The sequence below is a fragment of the Meriones unguiculatus genome, chromosome 2 (assembly GCF_030254825.1).
Source record: "Meriones unguiculatus strain TT.TT164.6M chromosome 2, Bangor_MerUng_6.1, whole genome shotgun sequence".
NCBI classification, from domain to species: domain Eukaryota; kingdom Metazoa; phylum Chordata; class Mammalia; order Rodentia; family Muridae; genus Meriones; species Meriones unguiculatus.
This window is the reverse complement of record NC_083350.1, coordinates 91,227,565-91,245,500: the sequence shown is the minus strand read 5'-3', so window position 1 is coordinate 91,245,500 and position 17,936 is coordinate 91,227,565. Positions and strand designations below refer to the sequence as shown.

Here is a 17,936-nt window from a genome sequence, read left to right as displayed (position 1 = left end):
CTTAAGAATCCCTTAGGCCTCTTTTATCCCATTATCCCCAAGTCAGACACAGGCCTCAGTCAGTTGGTGGGATGGACAGATGTTTGTCTGACCTACCAGCTGAGGATTGCCCTTATCCTATTTTCATGGATCGAAAGCTAAGAAAGACTTGGTTATCTTCCACACTTTACACAAGAGAGTTACTTATATATCCTTAAATCATACTCTTTGTGTGTGGTGCTGAACATGTGAAAATCACACTGAACTTAGTGTATTCAGAACAAATGTATTAAAAGCCTGTGATGTTTCAGGTCCTCCTGGGTTCTCTGAGTAGAGCAGTTGGCCAAACAAGGCCTTGGAAGCCTGCATTCTATTGGAAAATACAGTTAATCAACAAACAGGTGGCCTCATGGTGGCAAGTGTCATTTAGAAAACAATGAGTCTAGAGCATGGTGGAGTGACTGTAGGATTGGGGAGGGTTATACAGAAAGGCATATAGGTGATGAAGAGAACAATGCAGGAATGAAGCAAGGGTGCCCAAACTTAGCAACTCCAAGTGTAAAGATTCTGGGGTATGTGTTCGGGGTGCTGGGGATAGGAATTGAGCAAGCTGCAATTTCCTGACACTGAGAAGACCCTCAGAGGCCCGGTTATGGGAGTGGCCTATATCCAGGAGCTCAGTGTTGGATAAGTTATACCTCATATAGCTTAGCAGAATTCCAGGTGTGAGTATCATTAGAGAGAGGCATAAGAGTCATGGAAGTTCCTGATCAGGGATTCCGAGCAGGGGGAAGTTGTCCTTGCACAGGCTGTATAGAAAACCACAGTTGTAAATAAGAGAGTGATTAAGTAAGAATATGCCATTGATTGGACTGAGTCTCTTGAATGTTATGGGTAATTTTGACAAACTGGCTTTGGTGAGGTGAGGAGAGAACCCAAGTTCCATGTGAGAGAGAGCACCTATGAGGTTGGTAGTCATATCCCACCATATGTATGCTAGGATGAGAAGTGACCTGCAGGAAGTCACAAAGTCACAGTGACAGTGTGCTTTGTGCCTCGTATTATTTCACACTATCATCACTGATTCATTAGAGATCTTCTTGTCTGACATTCTGGCTTGAGCCAATTTAGAGTCTGGGGTCATGGCACCCACAAGGCTGAGATCCAAGGAGACCTGGATGTTTCTAAGCCTCTTTCATCTTCATTCCTACTGCCCTGTCCTCAAATGGAGATCAAGGGTCTCCAAAGAGGTGACAGGTTCCTGATGAAGGACATTCAAGAAAATGAGTGCAGAAAGATGCTGTGTATCCTCAGAGGAAGACTTTGAGGAGCCAAAAAAAAAAAAAAAAAAATAGATAAAATAAAATGCTACAAATCTGCAAGTGCTGTCCAGACCCCTGCTTGTGAATTATCTGCTTAGCTCCAAGGTTGCAAAGTACTTATACATACACATTGTCCTGTGCTGGGGAAGAAGAGTAAGCTAAATAAACAATCTACCTCTATCTGTTGATGGTGACTATTTGCAGATTCTTGCTAGTAATCGGAAAGAGGGAGGAAGGAAATGGGGAGAGAAGGAGAGGGAGGGAGGGTTACACAGAGTCCTGCCTGTCCTTCAGTCTCTATAGTTTCAGGGCAGAGCCAGCCATGTGGCTCCTAGGAGAGGATACATGGAGTGGTATGGCTCTTGATGGGAGCCTGAGATAGGCGATCTCCACAAACTTGGGGGTTTTTATTCCACAAATTAGCCAGACCAGCAGCCCCACTGCTCATCCTTCCAGCCTGTCAGTAGGAAAATACATTCATTGGGTCAGGGAGAGAAAGGTCTGCATTTGATTGATGGTGATTCAATTGGTGGAACAGTCTGAAAGGTTGTTGGGAGAGGCATGGTCCAGCTCCAGGGTGTCTTGTCCTTCTCTGAATATGTTGATTAACAGCAGATGTGTGATTCTTAGAGATACACCAGTGATTTGCTTGCCTGGGAACTATTACTGTTTAAAATTTGTGGGGTTGGGGTCCATATTGCTAGCAAAAAGGGGTGGACAATGGGGAGGAAGAAAATTAACAACCTTATATGCTTGGAAGAGGTGTGCTCTCTCTGCCTTAGTTTTGCAAACACTTACCAACCTTTCCAAAATGTATTATAAGGAAGAAACACATTCTAAAGACATGTGCTTTCATGCCTGCTTTCCCAGGTCTCTGATATATTTAAATACTCCACATATATCTGTTGATCTGTGAGTCAATTCCCAAGCACACACAGCATGCCCTTTCCTCTTTTTGTGGTCTATAGAGTGAGCAAGTCTTTTATTATCCTTCCTTCTATACCCACAACTTCTAGTCAGTTTCTTCTCAGGAACTTTTAAGTTGAAATATTATTGACTCCTTAATTGATCTCTTTCTGCCCCTTTTACTCTCCTTGCCCTCTGAAGCAGAGAATACCACAGAGGGCCTAGAGAGCCTCAGTGGCCTAGATGGGCTGGGATTCCTCCTTCCAGGCCCTGGCAGTACTTATAACCCGTGATGATTTGTTCTATGGTGCTAAACTCCACTCTGTCTCCCTGCTAGACTGCAGTCTGTGAAAAAAGGAAATGGTGCTTTTATTTCTTGCTATTACCCCTACCAAGCATTCATGCGCCATACACTAGTCTAGGCTATTCCCAGGCTGGCTCAGCTGCTGGAGGTTGATGGGAGAATAGTGTGTGGCCATTCTCTAGCAGTAATAAAGAGAACCTGTATTCATCCTGGTCCATCTCAAAGCTGCCATTTGGAGGTGGAGGGAGCAGTTAGGTGAGCTGTCAATTCCAAGTTGTGAAGCCATTTTCTGTTGCTGTTGAAGTCTTGGACACTCTCAACCTTCTTGTTCCCTGTGACCTTCGCCTGGGCCAGTGACTGCCTCTGGGGAAAACCTTATTGCCAAATAGGAAAGCACAGAATAACACACATTCAAATTGCACAGAACAAACGAAAGTAAATGAAGTTATAATTGATGAGCCAAACAGGTGAATTTGGGGCTGGCAATCGACTGGACTTGGAAATACTCTGAATCTATTTGGGAGCATAGAATATTGTTTAATTTTAGTTTAGTTTCAAGAGGTTTTGTTTTTTTAGAGAAAACATTGGTGTGGCCTCTAGCCTTTGCCGTCTCTGCTTCTACCTCCATCTCTCTGGACCACAGATAATATCTTCCTTGGCAGGTCCTACTAGGTCACTGTTGGGTTATCTGTAGTGACAAGATGAGACACTGATGGAGGTGCTTCAGCCTGAAGGCCTCATGTACACTAATTCTGGTCCCTCCATGTGTGCTCTCAAACCTTTCTTTGTGATTTTTTTCAAGGCTGAGATATTTTAATGAGTTTTCCTCATTTTCATCCCAGCCAGGAATCTCTCCTCTACTCTAGTCTCATGGAAGGTTGGCAGGTCTTAGCTGATGGGTCTTTAGGGTAGACAGATACCAAATGAGGTTCTGGTAGTGGTAGCAATGGTAGTGGCAGTAGGGTAAGATGCATGGTGCTTAGGGTAGATCACACACTGTTCTTGGTGCTTGTTCTCGGCCTTCACAGCAACTTTCTGATGACTGCTATCAACACTATCATTTTATGCATTAAGACACTGAGGCCCAGAGAGGTTTAGTAAATTTCCTATAGTCACATGGTGCCCCTGCTAGGAATTGGCTCCATGCAGGGAGCCTGCCAAGCCCAGGTCTTTATGGAGTTTCTCCACTAGTTATAAGTATGTCACTTGTAATTGATGTGAAGGCATTGTGCCAATAAAACCAGAGAGATCTGTAGTGAGACCACACAGTAATGGTGGGATTTGAACTCGGATGTAACTCCCTGAGCACACACACACAAAAAAATCAGTGTATATTTTTTCAAACTGTCCCCAGATGTAAAAGTTCCTAGTTCAGAACATTTCAGGATAAGAAAAGATTTGGCTGACCTTATATGCAGAAGTTTCCAGTAGTACCTAGCTTGATAGGGCAGGCTTGCTTAAGACATTTTCTTTCTAAATCAAGGTGAGCTCGCTGCAGGAAAGGCTAGATGCTGCTATTTAAAGGAATCCTTCTTGCCTTCTTCCCCTTAGGTAAAGCCTTACTTCCCAGTTTACCTCTGGATAAGTGAAGCAGCTGAACATAGAGTCACTTCAGTTCCTTGAGAATCTGTTGTTAAGTCTAGGTAGATCTTCTTTCTGCCCAACAGCTGGGCTGTTCCAATGTGTCCCTGAGGTTGGGGTAGATGAAAGAGTCCCTGGAGCAGACATGGAGGTTGTTCTGGCACCTTGTCAATCAATGTCTGGCTTTTACAGTAGACCTGGAAATAGCCATTCACCCCATCTTGACTTGAATGCCTCTGGTCTGAATCTGGCTTTGTTAGTGGGCTTTGTGTTGTCAGGATGGTAAAACGGTCTTAGAGGGGTCAGTGATTCATTCAAATTCTGATTTCATGTCTGACCACAAAAGTGGGATCCAGGCTCAGTAAGCAAAAAACCCCAGAGGGATGAGGACTTGGTTCCTCATGAAAATGTTTTTTAAAGCAAACAGATTAGTTAAAGAATTTAGAAACATTATGGGATATCTACAGGAGAGAAGGATAAGAGACACAGCAGAATGAAAGTGCTTTTATGCAAGCGTGCACACATGTGTGCATGTACATGCTAGTGTGTGTGTGTGTGTGTGTGTGTGTGTGTGTGTGTTATTGGTAAAGGGTATTCAACAAGTATTTATTGAGTGTGTGCATTTGTTGCATGTCTGAAGGAACTTGAGGTTAGGGCGTCAATAGCACCTTCAAACTAAAGAGTTTGGTTCACAGCTCAAAACTAGTAAACATTGCCTCTATCCTGTAAAGTCCTAGTAGGCGAACTTCAGATGCCACACTGCCCCCCTGCAGCAGCTCCCGACTTTCACTAATTTGTATAATTAGGTGATCTCCCCCACATATCCACACACAATGACTTACTCTCTACAGTTATAGCTTCCCCTTTCAACATGTGGTCCTTGGTTGCTCTGTGGAGTTTGCTTTAAGGGGGAGATAGAAAGACCTGGAGGGGACAGGAACTCCACAAGGAGAGCAACAGAACCAAAAAATCTGGGCCCAGAGGCCTTTTCTGAGACTGATACTCCAACAAAGGACCATGCATGGAGATAACCTAGAACCCCTGTACAGATGTAGCCCATGGCAGCTCAGTCTCCAAGTGGGTTCCATACTAAGGGGAACAGAGGTTGTCTCTGATATGAACTCAGTGGCTGGCTCTTTGATCACCTCCCCCTGAAGGGGGGAGCAGCCTTATCAGGCCACAGAGGAAGACAATGCCTCCAATCCTGATGAGACCTGGTAGGCTAGGGTCAGATGAAAGGGGAGGAGGACCTCCCCTATCAGTAGACTAGCAAGAGGGGCATGGGAGAAGAGATAGGCAGGGAGGGATTGGAAAGAGGTGAGGGAGGGGGCTACAGTTGGGATACAAAATGAATAAATTGTAATAAATTGAAAAATAAATGAAAAAAAAACCCTGAAGACTGTTTTGAAGGGAGAGGGTATCTTTTACAGTCAGACAGGAGCAGAAGTAACAGGCTCTTAATCATCTTAGTGAATCCCTCTTTATTGAAGAGAAAAGTCTAATCAGGGAGTGCAAGAGCTACTTGTTATTTTCATGACTGGAAACAACATACACTGTGGGAGGCAGTGGAGGAGTAAATAATGATCAATACTGTTGAGTATGGTAGGTGTGCACTGAGAGTGCATGTTGTAGGAATCTTTCCCTTTTGGGTGCTCAGGATAATGATTCTAATAACATTCATCTAAAGAAGATACGTCAAAGGCAAGGTTATGCTATACCTGCTTTGTCTCACCTAACTGTTTCAGTTCAAAGGATCTGGACTATTGTGAATGTTGTTTAGGGATGGTAAGCCAGAATCAAAGTTTCCTACTTGTCTCCATCACAACAGGGGAGCTGGAGTGGAGACTATTCAAAAGGCTTCCTGGGATCTAGATTTGGCTGTGATTCCTTGCTTAGTGCTGAGCATGGGACAGTTAGAATGCTGAGTTGTGATGCTAAGAGAGCTGGAATTCATCACATCCTTGTGGATGAGCCAGGACATGTGGAGACAGGGGATCAGGAAGAGATGTCCCTTCCAGGTGTAGTTCATTCCTTCCTAACCCTGTTCCTCTCTGTCTTGCTCTCTCTACAGTGATCCGGGCCAAAGTGGTGGGAAAGAAGCTGGTGAAGGAGGGGCCCTTTGGCACACTGGTCTACACCATTAAGCAGATGAAGGTGAGTGACATCATCACTGGCCCCAGGAGAGATCTTGGGGGCTTTCCAGCAGAACCATGCCCAAGGGAGGCCAAGTGGTTGGAACTGGAATGTGTGTTTGCTCAGTGTAGAAGCCTCAGCCGGCTCCAGGGAGCTGCTGAGGTAACAGAAAGATAGGGTGGCTGCTTGCTCCAAAGCCAGCTCAGTCACTCAGAGGTCCTTGTTAGGAAGTTGAGCCTTAGAACCAGGCAGGCTTCTTTGTTACCTGATGAATGTGAAACCTCAGTCCAGTCACTGCCCTTCTTTGGCTTATCTAATGCCCCTAAGATCCTCATCTTGGACCACATCATTCCCAAGAGCTCTTGCGAGCTGACCTGCATTGTACCTACAGGGCCAGTGCAGTCACTAAGGCTACATGATAGATCTCCATTCATCCAGTCTTCACATTGAAAAAGTGCCCTGGTCCTGTTGCTACTCCTAAAGAGGTCACTGAATTTGGCCGAGTGCTTTTATAAGCCATATTGTTACCATGTGTTGGTAGAGTAGGGTTAGGCTTAGCACCTATAAGTCCTTACTGTTCAGGTATCCTAACTGGTAGTGTCATTTCTAAGCAGGGGCCAGTAGTAGCTGCTGTAAGGATGTCCTTATATTTGCCTTGGTGGCAGTAAGGACAGGAGCTCCAGCTTAAATAACTCAGCTGTTCTTTACCTGTGCCTTTATATCCTAGCTATATGCAAATCTCTGTGTTTGTGGCCTTTGAGCCCACAAAGCAGTAAGAGCTCTTGCGAGCTGACCTGCATTGTACCTACAGGGCCAGTGCAGTCACTAAGGCTACATGATAGATCTCCATTCACCCAGTCTTCACACTGAAAAAGTGCTAAGTACAGGGCCCTCTCTCTATTTCCCAGATTTGGTTGTCTTCCTGCATTATAGTTCATTAGGAATATTTGCTAAGCATAGTCACGTCGTCAGACCATTCATTCAACACTTGAATGGTCCTAAACCTGGCAGGGAAGTCTATCATAAGGAAAACAGAGAACCCATGTCCTGGTCCTGTTGCTACTCCTAAAGAGGTCACTGAATTTGGCCTAGTGCTTTTCTAAGCCATAGTGTTACCATCTGTTGGTAGTGTAGGGTTAGGCATAGCACCTATAAGTCCTCAATGTTCAAGTATCGTAACTGGTAGTGTCTACCTTAGGCAGTTTCTACCTTAGGATTATAGTTATATGAGGGAAGAAGATACATGTACTGACTAGTCACAAGTTCAAGACGGGATGTGTAGAGGTCTATGTGAACTGCCTGTCCTTTCACTCATTGCTGGTCTTTGCATCTTTGGGCATTATGTGTGTGTGTATGAGTGTGTGTGTGTGTGTGTGTGTGTGTGTGTATGTGTGTGTGTGTGTATGTGTATGAGTGTGCGCGTGCATATGTGTGTCTGCGCATATGTGTGTGTGCACATATGTGTGTGTGTGTGGAAGGTCGTCTGGCATGTAACAGGCAGATCTTGGAGAATGGTTTTCATCTAATTAAAGAGATGGAGGTGAGACCCACAGGTCTAAAAAATCCTCAGAGGAGACAAGTGTTAAGGCCCAGGTTGGACTTGTCTTGGGGGGTGTGGGGTGACTCACCCCTAGGTAGAGCCCAGTTATCCTAGAGCCTGACCTTCAGGTCTGAGGCCTGTGGCTAGATGCACTAATTCTGTGGGACCTGTTGCTCTGGCTTCAATTGTAGAAACACTCCCAGGCTTTTGGTTATGTAATGTTCAGACTCAGCCCTGGCCTGTTGCCCTTGGCCGCCTGAGCTTGGTCATGAGAGCAGTTCATGCTTTCAGACAACCTGGAGGCCAGGAGTGGGAAGCCAGAAGAGTAATAAGGACCCCAAAACCCACTTTGCAACCTCTGGCAGTGGAAGGCCCTCCCCTGCTCCCTATGCAACAACTCCATTGTGAGAAACTTTGAGGTTGCCGTAGAGAAAGAGCTGGGAAGCAGAAATTCCTAAACTGGCTTGCCTTCCTTCCTGCCCTTAGGGCTTAGAAGCCCAGTTACCAGAGGCCCTTCTGTCAGCAGAATGTCCCTGGTTGGTGTCACACCCACTGGGGGAGTTGTTTAGAGACTAAATAACTGTACTTTTACCCACCAGTCTGCCAGCACACCACTCAGAACCAGTCTGCTCTCTGTTCTCTGTTCACTGTCCTTCAGCTGGGTTCATGGTGTTAGGATGATGGTATTCAATATTGTAATCTTTCACTTATTTCTGATTAGGTTCAGTGGGAAGTAATATAGCCAGAATCATGCATTTATTAAGGGCAGATATGAGTGTCAAGTTGAGGCATTAGGGGACCTTTTCTAATTGTGTGCCTCTTGACATGCAACCTGCAAAAGATGTAACAGGAGCTTCTTTGGAGGAGGGACACTTGTCCAAGGTTGGTAAGGTGGACATGACTCCCCAGATTTCCTTATTTGGCTTTTCTCATTAGCTATATCTAATATCTTTCATTAACTTTTGATTCTGTTCCCAGCCCTGTGTTATGACCCATATAACTAGTCAAAATTTTTTTTTTTTTTTTAATATCTAGAGGGACCACCTGCCTGCATGTCAGGGCAGGCACTGGATAGGAATGGGAGTCTATCCATTCACCCCAGTCCTCTTCACCCCTGCCTGTGCTGTGGGCTGTAAAATGGGGAGACAAGGATATACTAGTCATAATTATTACAAGACTAGCAAGCAATTTATCAAGCATATGCTATGCCCCAGGCAATCTGCTAAGCCTTTGTATAAACCCGCCTCATGCTAGGGCTGTGAAAAAAAAAACCTCATATTTATCTTCTTAGTGGTGAGGCCAAGTTATGTAACAGACAAGAGTGTTTGACTAAAAAGTGGCAAACTATAGGGTCGTTACCATTGGGTCTTGGAGGACCAGAAGATAAAAAGGTATTGGGCCCCCAGACAGACTGCACTGTGGGGGTTGCTCCTCACCTGCTGGTGTCTAGTTCCCTCAGGGGACTTTAAGGCCAGGTTGTATTTGTTAGTGTGTGATTGAAGAGGTGACTCCTGGTGTGCAAAGGGTATATCAGAAGTGTCTGGAGGAAGCGAAAGTGAAGCAGATGAGGCTGGCACTGGTCCCTTGTCCTATTGTAGATTAGTCCAGAGGGTCAGATATAGCAGCCAGGAAGCTCTGGAGCAGGACTGGAGGAATTTAGAGAACAGAGGACATGAAAAAGCCAGCATATCTGACCTCTGAGGACAGGCGCACAGCATTTCTTCCTTCCTTTAAGGCATGCCTTGAATGTACACAGACCCACAGTGTGGGGTGAGGGGGGGAGAGACTTTAAGAACATTGAGGGAGCTTATTATAAACCCATACTTAGAGATTAGCTGAGATTGAGCTGTGGTGCAAAGGTGGAAGTTTCCAGAGCTGGCCTCTGTCATTTGTGGAAGCCTTATCTCCCATCAGGACCATGGGAAAGCAGTTTGTTTGCCAGGGGCTATTGTTTGTGCAGCACAGACATGCTTTCAGGCAGGCTGTAAGGGACAGAATGTGGGGGACATTATGTCCCAGTTGGTCCCAGGAGGATCCCAGGGGTACATGTGCTGGTCATGTGGTTTGCCTGACCTAACTAGGCACAGGATAGATCTGCTGGGCAGTTGGAATGTGCTGGGCCCTTTCCTCAGTGGTTTGTCTAAGCAAATGAGCACCAGCGGGGTTTCCTCCAGCTGTAAGACCCCTTGACCTTCCGGCCTCTGGAGCCATTGTCCTCCAATGCCTGAGATTCTTATGGTGCAAGATTCTTATCTAGCCTTTTATCTAGCCCTTGCCAGGACCTTCTCTGTTGTCACATACTCCATCCACTGAGTGTTTAGTGGAAATATTGCTCAAACCTGAAACATTTTGAACAGTTAGTTTCCCAGTACGGAAGTCAGTGTAGCTCGTTCTTTGCAGGCTGTAATGATGGTATTCTTTACACTAGGAGTCTTAAATGTATTTCCAGAGTGGTCTCATCCAGCATCAAATATGGCATCTTTCTAGTCTGATCTATGCTCTCCCATGGTGTAACTGAACCCCAAGTTTCCTTGTTCTGTTGGGAAGCCCCAATGGAGAAGAAGGGATCAGAAAGCATCTATTCCATCAGGATAGTACACTCTGCAAATAAGCAGAAACCTCTCTTTCACGATTGTGTAGGTCCAAGAGATGGCTTTGTGCTGTGTGGCCCACCTGTCTCTGCTAGCCAATTGCCAGATAGAAGGGAGAACCAAAACAAAACAGCCCATCAGGCCTAGTGGGTTATTGGTAAGGCACCAATGGAGTACACTGTCTAACTTGTTTTAATTACCTGGTTAATTAATAATGCATGTTAGGGACATAGTTCTATTTTGAAGCTCTTGGGGTTAGTGACAACCAGAAATTCAAGGCCTCTTGAGAGTAAGGATCAGGCCAGGCCTCCGTGTCCCCCTCCACTTTCCCTGGCTCACAGCTGACAGTGTGGCCTCAGTAGATCTGAGCTGTGTAACACACATGGACACATCCTAGACAGAATGTATTCAGTCTCTGTTAAGGTCACAGCAGGTACTCAGAGCACAGGCTGAAACAGAAAACACCCCTACCTCCCAAGAGCTAGAAATGAAGACGCCACTGCTGCTGTGGAAGCCATGGCCCCTAAGCTTCAAAGGCTGCAGGTAGAAATGGTGACAGATGACCATTAAGACCACAGACTATGGGTTATCTTTCTTGGACTTTTTGCCCTGCGGTTTACAATTGTGTGACTATAGACAAACCTCTGAGCCTGTCTAAGGCTCAGGCCCTACATCTGTAAAAGTAGGCATTAGGGCTCCTGCCTCTCAGGTTCTGGGCATTCAGTGGCTAGATATTCTAGCAGTCTCTACCCTCAGTGTCACCAACCCTGGGCCCAGATAACTCTGTACCTGAGGCTGTTCTACATATCATAAGAAGATTACCAACATCCTTACTCTCTGTCCACTCCCCTGCCAGGTCTCCAATGTCTCCATTGGGTGCAGCCACTCTAGTCAGTCATGTTGTAGATGAATTTTACATGGTTTAACCTAGTAATAATGATATGCTTAATTAAGTTTTGATTTTTAAAATTTTACATCTATGTCTATGTGCTTCATCTTGAGTAAAGGAAATCAGTGCCATTCCAGAAGCTCAGAAAAACAAGAATATAAGACATTGCCTGGCCTGAGTTCACCCTCCTCTAGCCAAGTAGAATTTACTAGTGTCCTGATCTGAAAAACGGAGTTCCTGGTACCTACTCTCTTGGCCCTTGTGAAGATGCTGCAAGTAAGAATGCTCTTATTTACACCAATATGCCACAGAGATGTCATGTGAAGGCCAGATGGCTGGCTAGCTACCCCCTCAGAACTTGTACGGAGCTCTTGGAGCTTTTCATAGTCACTGCTTTGGATCTATGAAGGGATGTCAGGGTTAGAGAGATGTGTAGATAGAGGAGTGAGATGGGGCAGCTGGATTGAACATGTACCTGATGGGATAGGAAGATACCATCCTGGCTCAGGAAGAAGAATAGATGGTCTCCTCTGTCATTCAGGGAACTCTGTGGTGGTGAGTTCATAGCCTGCTGCTGCCTGACTGCACAGGGAAACCAGAAACTCTTACGCTACTCAGCAGCGTGTTGACTGGGCCTTGGGCCCTCACTTATGATCATGTTCCTATTGCCCACAGATGTACCGAGGCTTCAGTAAAATGCCCCACGTGCAGTACATCCACACGGAAGCCTCTGAAAGTCTCTGTGGCCTTAAGCTAGAGGTCAACAAGTACCAGTACCTGCTGACAGGTAAGAGTCACTGGGAGCACCAAGGCACTGCCCCCTTGCTCTGGTGGGTCTGCCGAAGCTGAGTCAGCAGTGTCCTGAGTCTCGCTTTACCCAGTGCTGGCTGGCAGCTTTGGCTCCATCATGCACATTCTTGTGCCCTGATTTCATGGTATCTCAGCTTTAACATAACTAGAAACTTCTCTAGCCCTCGACAGTTAATCTGTTAGGTCTCTTTTATGTCAAAACTGACCTTTAGGCTGTCGTAGGAATGGCAGCATGCAAAGCCCTAAGGAATTTTACGACCCAATAGCTTTGAGACCTTCAGCAGAATGTTCAGTATCTCAAGCTCCATTAGTATCTAGAGAACATGGTCAGAGTTCATATCTAAAGCTGTTGGGGAGGGTATCACAAACCCAGGGTCAGTGCCTGGCCTTGGCAGTATAGGAATCTAACAGAATACCTATCCCCTTGCCTCCAATCCCACATCAGGACGTGTCTATGAAGGCAAGATGTATACAGGGCTGTGCAACTTTGTGGAGAGGTGGGACCACCTCACACTGTCCCAGCGCAAGGGTCTCAATTACCGCTACCACCTCGGTTGCAATTGCAAGGTGAGTTTTGAGGGCAGGTGTCAATCTGGAAGCTTTGGTTCTTGCTCTGTTGGGACAGACAGCCTGTTGGGGTTGGTGCAGGGGTGGTAAGGAATGTTGCCCTGGGGAAAGGCAGGCAGAAGAGCTCTGAAGAATGCTTTTGTTCTGTATTCATTGCCTGGATGGTGCCTACTTGACAGCTGCTGGGTTATGAGGCTGTTGAGCATCCTAGCCCTTCCCAGCCATTCAAGGCCATGACAGGTACAAGAACTTTCCCTGGAGGGTTCACACTGACAGCTGACTCACTGGGGCCCTGCCCAGGTAGGAAAGCTGGCTGAGGTCTGCTGACTTCAGCTGCTGCCCAACATCTCTCTTCAACCAGGTCCAGTTCCTTCCCCAAGTACAAGGTCATAGAAGGGAGTTGAGTCACTCTCTTCCCTAATCCTCATAATAATCTCATCATATGTTCTTAATTACTATTACTTTATTGTACAGGTAAGAAATCAAAAGATCTTTGCTATATGATCCTAGGTTATATAGCTTGCCGAGTCTGAGTTCCAACCCAGGAGAGCTGAACTCTAAAATGTACACCTTCATTGTTTTAATTCCTTCATTTCCTACAACAGTGCTAGTCTCCCACATCAAATTTGGGACCCACAGGTTGTGAAACCTGGAGAAAACTGCTTAAGCTTTCTGAGCCTCTATTTCTTTATTTATAGAGGGAAGTTAGAAATGTACCAATAGTTTAGAGGCACCGTGTCTGGTAGATGCTCAATGGTATGGTACTATTGTAACTATATTGTCAGCATGAAAAGGTAGGGCCTCCAGGGTTTGAATCCAGGATGGCCCTGTCATGGTGCAGTCATCTAACTGTGGCTTGTGTATCACTGCAGATCAAGTCCTGCTACTACTTGCCTTGCTTTGTGACCTCCAAGAATGAGTGTCTCTGGACCGACATGCTCTCCAATTTTGGCTACCCTGGCTATCAGTCCAAACACTATGCCTGCATCCGGCAGAAGGGTGGCTACTGCAGCTGGTACAGAGGATGGGCCCCTCCAGACAAGAGCATCAGCAATGCCACAGACCCCTGAACCCAGACCTGCCCACCTCACCTCTTTCCTATCCCGCTGAGCCTCCCGGACACTAACTCTTCCCAGATGACGACAATGAAATTAGTGCCTGTTTTCTTGCAAATTTAGCATTGGGGACGCTTAAAGTCTCTGATGTCTATGGAGTTGATTTGGAAATACTCTCTTTGTTCTTCCCCTACTCCTTCTTTTTGGTTTTGACATCACCCATTTCCAACTGAATCTCTGGTGCCAAGCCAGAAAGAATAAGGCATGTATACTCCTCTTCTTCATGATATATAATCTATATTTTTTTAGGAAAAGAAAAATTGAAAAATCTATCCCATTTGGGCATTTAATAGCTACTCCTCTTTCTTCTTCCTCTCTTGACCACATCCTAGAACCACTTCCACATGTACTTTTTCTTCCCAGTACACAAAGAACATGAATAAGGAAGTTGGCAGAAGTCCAATTGTTCCCCAAAAAGTCAAGGGCAGCAAGCAGATAAATACCAGGTATTTGAAAGACCTTATACACAAAGGATAAACAACTGTGTCTGGATCATATGTTCTGTCCATATTTGCATGTCAAAGTGTAGGAATGGGTTATGCAGCCCTATGATACTTGGGTTAACCAGATGTTTCAGATCCTAAAGCTAGCATCCATGTTAGAATAACAGAACTTTCAGAGGTGGGTGGTGAATAGTTAAACATCTGCCTGAGATCAGCAGGCAACCTGTCTGGCTGTACAGAAGCTTAGACAAAGGGCTGAGATGAACATCTTTCCTCTCCTGCCTCCCATGAGACATTCTCCTGGAAAATCTTGGAGAAGTTTGGCTGGAAGCTTGCCAGAGAAATACACACTATCCACAGATATAGTCAAGTAGATTTCGGTAGAGAATACTATTTCCAAAATAGTGTTTAGGTCATCTAGCAGGATGTGTTTATGTATACATTTGCATATACCCACAGGGGATTATAAGCTAATTTTTATAGACACAGAATTCTATTCAATACTGTTAAATATGCTATTAGTTTAATCTCTTTTCTTTTGTTGTTGTTTGGGAAATTATGACATTCCAAGTTGACTTTTTTTTATCTGAATTAAAAATTGAAACCCTCAGCACACTCTTGTCCCTATAACTAGAATCATATCACCCCCTATCTCCTTTCTTCCTTCTGCTTTGTGTTTGGGTGCCCTTCATTTAATTGCCTTACTGGCCAGCTGATGGCAGGTAAGTGTGAGTGTAGGTTAGGGGTCTTCACATGAGACAGTTGTACATCTTCCTGTACATTCTCAGTGGAATCTTCCTATCCAGGTTTTGGGGACAGCATACACTTCTTCCCCAGCTCAGTACTGGGTGAACATTACCTTCTGAGGTGGTCACCTCACAGAAGGAACATGGTTGGTCACTAAAGGAGCCAGGCTCTGCTGTCAAACTATAGGCCTTTTGTTGTGTCGTATTTTTGTTTTTAAATAAAACTATAATATAAATTTTGCTATTAAATAAAATTATTTTAAGTTTTAGTGTCAAAAATGCAATGCCAATAGTAGGTGATATTGTATTTTACAAGAGCTTGAGATGGTAAGGTGGTGACATTTAACACAATTACTTTCTGCCTCTTCAGATTATGGTTATTTATCCTCTATTAGTATCATATCTTCTGTTCATTCCACTTTAGGAAACACAGTTATCAATTAAAAGTAGAGAGACAGGAAGAGAGCAATAATAAGTTCCAGTGTCTGCCCCCACCTCACACATACCAATGCTTTGGCCAGGTGTTTGATAGACCAGCAGGGCAGGAAGACAGTTCAGGCAATAGATGTCAAGTTTCCTCATGATTGGTTTCATTCCCTTGTAGCTTTCCCCTGTGCTCACAGGGAACAGAAGGGACACCCCTTTTCATGGTGTACAGCAGAAGGAGCTGAGGTCAGCAAGCCAGTCGTTCTTAAGGATTAAGTCTCCAACTTACTGTTTGGAGTTCTTTATTTCAACCTCAGTGTCTCCTTAACATCATCCCTGCTCAAGTGCCATCCTATATGTGCACCCCAGTGTCTCTTTCAAGAGGTCTTTGGTCAGTCTCAATCCCTGTGTAATCACTTCATTCCTAGAGGGAGACACAAGGTGAGGCCTGAGTATGAGGCACACACCTGACGTTAACCTGAAGATAAAATGAATTGGCAAAACCATACCCCAGTTGGCTGTTGAGGCCTTGGCAAGATGTCCTGGGCAAGGAGGGGTCATTTGTAAAGTCACATATCGGAGGCCTGTATTTGAGCTTTCTATAAGCAATAGCTTTGTTTATTTCACCTGTTCACTTACTGTATAATTTAAAGTCATTTATGTAGCTGAGACACTTTGATATCTCAAGCATATTGTGAATGTCTTATTTTGCTAAATCATGTGTCATGTGTAGGCTGTCATATGTACACTGTGTCTAAGAGAAGAAAAAAAGAAAAAGAAACCCACATGCCATTTTTCTGATTCAAATTCTACAGTAGAATGAAGGGTAGAATACTGGGACTCGAGCACTAGCTAGACTGAAGATTAAAGGAAACAGAAGGTACCAGAAACAGACTCCTCCAGCCTCCTTCTCATGGAATCCTAAGGGTGAGAAGGAGAAGTAACAAAAACAAAACAAAAACTACACTGATGTCCTTGTTCTGTATCAACTATCTCTGGGTCATCTGCCACCCACTTCTGGAGACCTATTTTCTACTCAACCAGGAAGCCATGGTTTCTGCAAAGTCCAGGGCCATAACAACTGTGACTCCAAGTTCTCTCTCTGTCTCATCCAGGCATCTTTTCTGCCTTCCAACCAAGAAATTCCTATGTACAAGCTTTTGCTCCCCAGACTCTGCCTACCTTCTCCAGACCTAGCCCTGCCATACAAATACTGTTTCATGCCATGCTTCTTAAACAATAAGAGACAAAATGCTTGGCGGTAGATCTGTCCAGGAGATAATGTGGGTTCAGGAAAAATTACTCTTCCCTGCATTGCACCAAGGTGGCATTTAGGTGGTTGGTTCCCACTACTTAAAAATAATACCCTGGTATTTATATCAGAGAGAAACTTAAAAAAAAATGTAATGGCAGAAGCTCAATGTAATGGGGAAGGCAGGAGAGAGGTGTCAACAGATCTAAGTTGGCTGTTTGGGCTGAGTAGGAAAGGATCCAAGAAAATAAACATGCTCTGGGGACATGGGTACCTTAGATTCTCTATGTCTACTTTTTCTCTAGTAAGTCAGCTGTGCTGAAGCCCAGTAGTGATGAAGAGAAACCAACCAGAGAAAACTCCATGTGGAAGGAATGTATTTGTTGCTAAATTCTGTAGCACGGGTTGCAGCCCTCCTCCATCTATTTATGAATTTTATACTCCGGGTGTATATTGTCTTGTAATGTTGCACAATGTTCACTTTTATAGTGCGTCCTTTACTCTAAACAGTAAAGTGGTTCATTTCTATCACACACCTGCCATCTCTTGCCTTCTTGTGTCTTGTCTTGGAGGGCTTGCCAGCAGATTCTCCCTGTTCTCTGATCCCTACACGCACCCTCCTTCGGCTCATGGCTACAGTCTGTGACACCTCAATTAAGCCCTTTTTTGCAATAGAGATTTCAGGAGAGGTATCCTTAGCTCCTTATGCCCGCTAATCCAGCCCTAACTTCACTTGCTCATTCTACTGAGGTTCAGGAGATCTCTATCTAATCACTGGTGGGTGGTATATGCCCGAGACCTGTCTCATTTTTCCTTATTTTCTTCCTGAGAATCCCATGATGGAAGAGTAGTACAAGCTTCTAGGCAGCCATACTTGATGTCAATTGTCTAAATGAAATCCTGGGTGAAGCTCTTAGTTGGGAATGGCAGGAATTTCTGAAGCCCTGGGACAACTAGTAAGCTCCTCCCAGAACTCAATGATACACTCCACTGTTCCCCACCCACCTAACTGTGATCCCTCCCTTGCCAGTGTTCTAGTCATGGCCTTTGTCCCCATTTAAAAGGTCCTCCACTCTGAGTACCCACCATATGTCAGGCACTACATTATATGCCCACTTACTTACACAGACTCTCAGCCTGTTATGGCCCTACCACTTTCAAGGAAATTCTTGCCTAAAATCTAATTAGTAGACTGGGCTGCAATTAATAATTAACTACTTTGAAGACAAATCCCGAATTTTCTTAGAATATTTAGACGTTTTATGTTAGTCTGACTTTGTCATTGTTGTTACCAAATACCAGAAAGAAAAAACTTAAGGTAGAGACAATTTA

The 17,936-nt window shown here is 44.7% G+C and overlaps 2 protein-coding genes across 9 annotated transcripts in view; one reads left to right on the top strand and one right to left on the bottom strand.

Moving 5' to 3' along the window:
• The window catches only part of Syn3 (synapsin III), a 496,250-nt gene that overhangs the window by 304,646 nt on the left and 173,668 nt on the right, over positions 1–17,936 (bottom strand). The gene's annotated exons all lie outside the window — the stretch shown is intronic.
• Timp3 (TIMP metallopeptidase inhibitor 3) overlaps positions 1–17,936 on the top strand; it is a 118,415-nt gene that overhangs the window by 33,975 nt on the left and 66,504 nt on the right. The window contains exons 2-5 of one of the 2 annotated variants that reach the window (XM_021660906.2): positions 6,164–6,246; positions 11,921–12,032; positions 12,501–12,622; positions 13,495–17,137. In XM_021660906.2, coding sequence (XP_021516581.1) covers positions 6,164–6,246; positions 11,921–12,032; positions 12,501–12,622; positions 13,495–13,692 — 515 coding nt within the window. In that variant the 3' untranslated portion in view covers positions 13,693–17,137. Of the gene's footprint in view, positions 1–6,163; positions 6,247–11,920; positions 12,033–12,500; positions 12,623–13,494; positions 17,138–17,936 lie in introns of those variants that run through there. The other variant, XM_060377810.1, reaches the window with a different exon arrangement.